Below are 3,422 nucleotides of genomic sequence, written 5' to 3'. Positions count from 1 at the left end.
AAAAAAAAAAAAAAAAAAGCCTTTTCATATAACTCGTAGCAAAGATGTTTACCATGGGAAATTCACTGAAAGACTACAAGAAAATAAAATAGCAATGGTTTTATACTTATGAATCACTTTAAGAAGAAGCAACAACACATTTTTATTAATGTTAACTGAAGAATTAAAACACAATTTCCATATTTCTCTTGGTAGGTCTGTTTTTTTGTTTGTTTTTAAGAGACAGAGTCTGTTCTGCTGCCCCAGCTGGAGTGCAGTGGTGTGATCATAGCTCACTGTAGCCTTGAACTGCTGGGGTCAACTGATCTTCCTGCCTCAGCCTCCCACGTAGCTGGGAATACAGGCACACATCACCACACCTCACTAATATTTTTTATTTTTTGTAGAGACAAGGTCTCACTATGTTGCCCAGGCTGGTCTCCAACTCCTGGGTTAAAGCAATCCTCCCACCTTAGCTTCCCAAAGTGCTGAGATTACAAGTGTGAGACACTGCCCCAGCCTGATTTTTAAATTTCAGAGACAAATAACATGTTATGATTTTACATAGCAACCCTGGCTCTTTGTGCAGCTTACCGAGATCATGACAAAGCCCAGCAATCTGAACACAGAGCATATCTCGTTCACTTATCTGCAGCTCTGGTTGTTTTTCACACAGTGCACGAACTAGACATCCTGCAAGATACCCTACCCTGCAGAGCAAAAACACAAAAAGTCACTCTTTTGTTTGAAAGATAAGTGATACTTCTGATCCTTAAGAAATTTGATATGTTTTCTCAAACATTCTACTATTTCTAGGACAATTTTACCGAATAGTCTATTTCAGAACTAGACAGAAACACACACAAACAGAAACCCAAAAGCAGGACCTCTGGGTCAATGTCACCAATCATTAGGGAAATGCAAATCAAAAGCACAATGCAATAGCATTTCACACCCACTAGCATGGTTACTATCAAAAAAACCCCCAGAAAATAACAAGCATTAGCCAGGATGCAGAGAAACTGGAATCCTTGTGCAGTGCTAGTGGGAATGTATAATGGTGCACCTGCTATGGAAAACAGTATGATGGTTCCACAAAAAATTAAAAATAGTAGTATCATAATGATCCAGCAATTCCACTTCTGGGTATATATCCAAAAGAACTGAAAGTAGGATCCTAAAGAGATATTTGCACATTTATGTTCATAGCAGTGCTATTCACAACAGCCAAGAGATGAAAGCAACCCAAGTGTCCATCAACAAACGAATAAATAAAATGTGGTACATATATACAATGAGATATTATACAGCTTTAAAAAGGAGAGACATTCTGACACATGTTATGACCTTTAAGAACCTTGGGGACATTATGCTAAGTGAAATAAGCTAGTAACAAAAAGGCAAATACTGTATGATTTCCCTAAGATGAGGTACCTAGAGTAGTTAAATTCATAGAAACAGAAAGTGGAATTGTGTAGTTCCCAAGGACCGGGGAAGGGGGAAACAGAGAGTTATTGCTTAATAGGTATATATAGCTTCAGTTTTGCAAGATGAAAAGAGTCTGGCTGTTGGTGGCACAACAATGTGAACGTATTTAACACTACTGAACTGTACACTTAAAAACAATTAAGATGGTAAATATTACGTTCTGTGTATTTTACCGCAATTTAAAAAAAAAAAACAACCAAGAATCTCTGGTTTTCTAATGTTTACGACACTGAAGATAAAGTGTGCAACAAATGTTAAATGCACTTTCAGCACTTCCCTCTGAGAGTCATTCCTAAATGAATACATCACCTTTCTTTTCCCCTGAACTCTAAGCTCCATGAAGGTACAGACGATTGTCATCTTGTTCACAGTTTGGTATGGTGTTTAATAAATATTTGTTGATGAATGAATGAACATTTGAGGATAGATCTATGTGTTTGGCTAATTAAAAATGCTTTAAAGCAAACAAAAAAACCAAAGTAATACACTATGACTACATGAAAATCTGGAAAACTGTCTAGTTCTTCCCTGTCCATGTACTCTTAGCTCTACATTTTATAATGGAAAAGCAGACCGAAGTCTCAGCTTAGTTTTATGCTAACAGAGGCATCACTGTCTCTAAGATTATGAATGCTTTCCTGACTTACACATTTCATGATAGATAAGAAAATCATCTGGTTTCAAAGAACAATTCTTTGAAAGACTAAATAGAGATTATAAAAAAATTAAATGATCGAATTTACAGTTAGTTATATCAGTAACCAACCCTAATAGCTTTTACATAATATTTAAAGACAAATATTTTATCCAACTGACCTGTCAGCAGACACCTTATCTTTCCAGGAATGAGCTGAAGTGGCTTGTAAGTATATATAAAATAAATAATATACAGCAAGATAAATCAAAAGTCTAAATTTTCTCCTCAATAAAATAAGGATATTACCATCATTGTGTAAAACTATTTATTCCCTAAAAGATTAAGACAGGAAAACTATTTCATGAGACAGAAGAGATACTTAATAACTGCAAGTTCCCCACCCCAGCCCTTCTTACCCTAGACTATGTTCAAATCGATTGTGTGAAGCTCCTGGGAAAACATAGTAACCACCTCCCAACTGTTTAATGTATCGAAGCCGCTGAAATTGAGGCGTATCGATGATCCGGATGAGAAGAGGGTGGAGCTCAATGTGGCCATGGATAGGATCATTAATTACCTAGAAAATTATGTTTAAATTAATATGAGTAAAAATAAATAACTCCATCTAAAATTTTTATGCAGCCATTCCTAACTACAGTGCAAAGTCAAAGCTATTTAATTGTTCAAGTAATAATAATATTAAGGGAAATGACAATATATTAATATAATTACCTTATTTAGGTATCACTACCAGACAGATCACATATATTGGATCTGAGTATATTTTACTTCTTCTCAATGGATTCTAATAACAGAAAGATAAGGATTTCAATCTTTTTATTATGAATATGACTTAATTAGCCTTTAACAAGTTAGTCTTGTATTCAAGTTAAACACACTCATTTAACACATTCATTTCAACTTAAACATATTCATTCAGATCATGTAAGCCATATGACTATAGGCATTGTGTCTAAATTTTTTTCTAAATGTATCTATATAGTACCCATCACTAAAATAGAAAGGAAGGAAGGGGCGGAAGGAAACTCTTCTACCATACAGATTAGAAATACACAGGAAGATAAAATTCTATTGTATTTAATATTACTCAGAAATACTTAGTAAAGATAAATTCCACAATTATTCATTACTCTAAACTTAAATAGGGGCTTTAAATATGGGTGAAGATTTAATATCGCTCTATGCATCTTTAAATAAAGATATAACTTTCTTAACTGTTCATAATGACTGCCTTTTAAAAAGCAGGCTACAGAATAAAAAAAGAATCTGATAAGTTAGATGACTTATCAGATTGCAT

At 34.3% G+C, this 3,422-nt stretch overlaps 1 protein-coding gene across 1 annotated transcript in view; it reads right to left on the bottom strand.

Annotated features, from left to right (window-relative positions):
- Positions 1 to 3,422, bottom strand: part of SAMHD1 (SAM domain and HD domain 1) — a 90,770-nt gene that overhangs the window by 61,024 nt on the left and 26,324 nt on the right. Inside the window, exons 4-5 of the mRNA XM_012658941.1 lie at positions 2,521 to 2,681; positions 574 to 689 (exon numbers count right to left, since the gene is read on the bottom strand). Of these exons, the coding sequence (XP_012514395.1) occupies positions 574 to 689; positions 2,521 to 2,681 (277 nt within the window). The remainder of the gene's footprint in view (positions 1 to 573; positions 690 to 2,520; positions 2,682 to 3,422) is intronic.

The sequence above is a fragment of the Propithecus coquereli genome, unplaced genomic scaffold (genome assembly GCF_000956105.1).
Source record: "Propithecus coquereli isolate 6110/MARCELLA unplaced genomic scaffold, Pcoq_1.0 Scaffold590, whole genome shotgun sequence".
Classification (NCBI taxonomy): Eukaryota; Metazoa; Chordata; class Mammalia; order Primates; family Indriidae; genus Propithecus; species Propithecus coquereli.
Note: the sequence above shows the minus strand (reverse complement) of the source record. Positions and strands in the feature narration are given on the sequence as shown.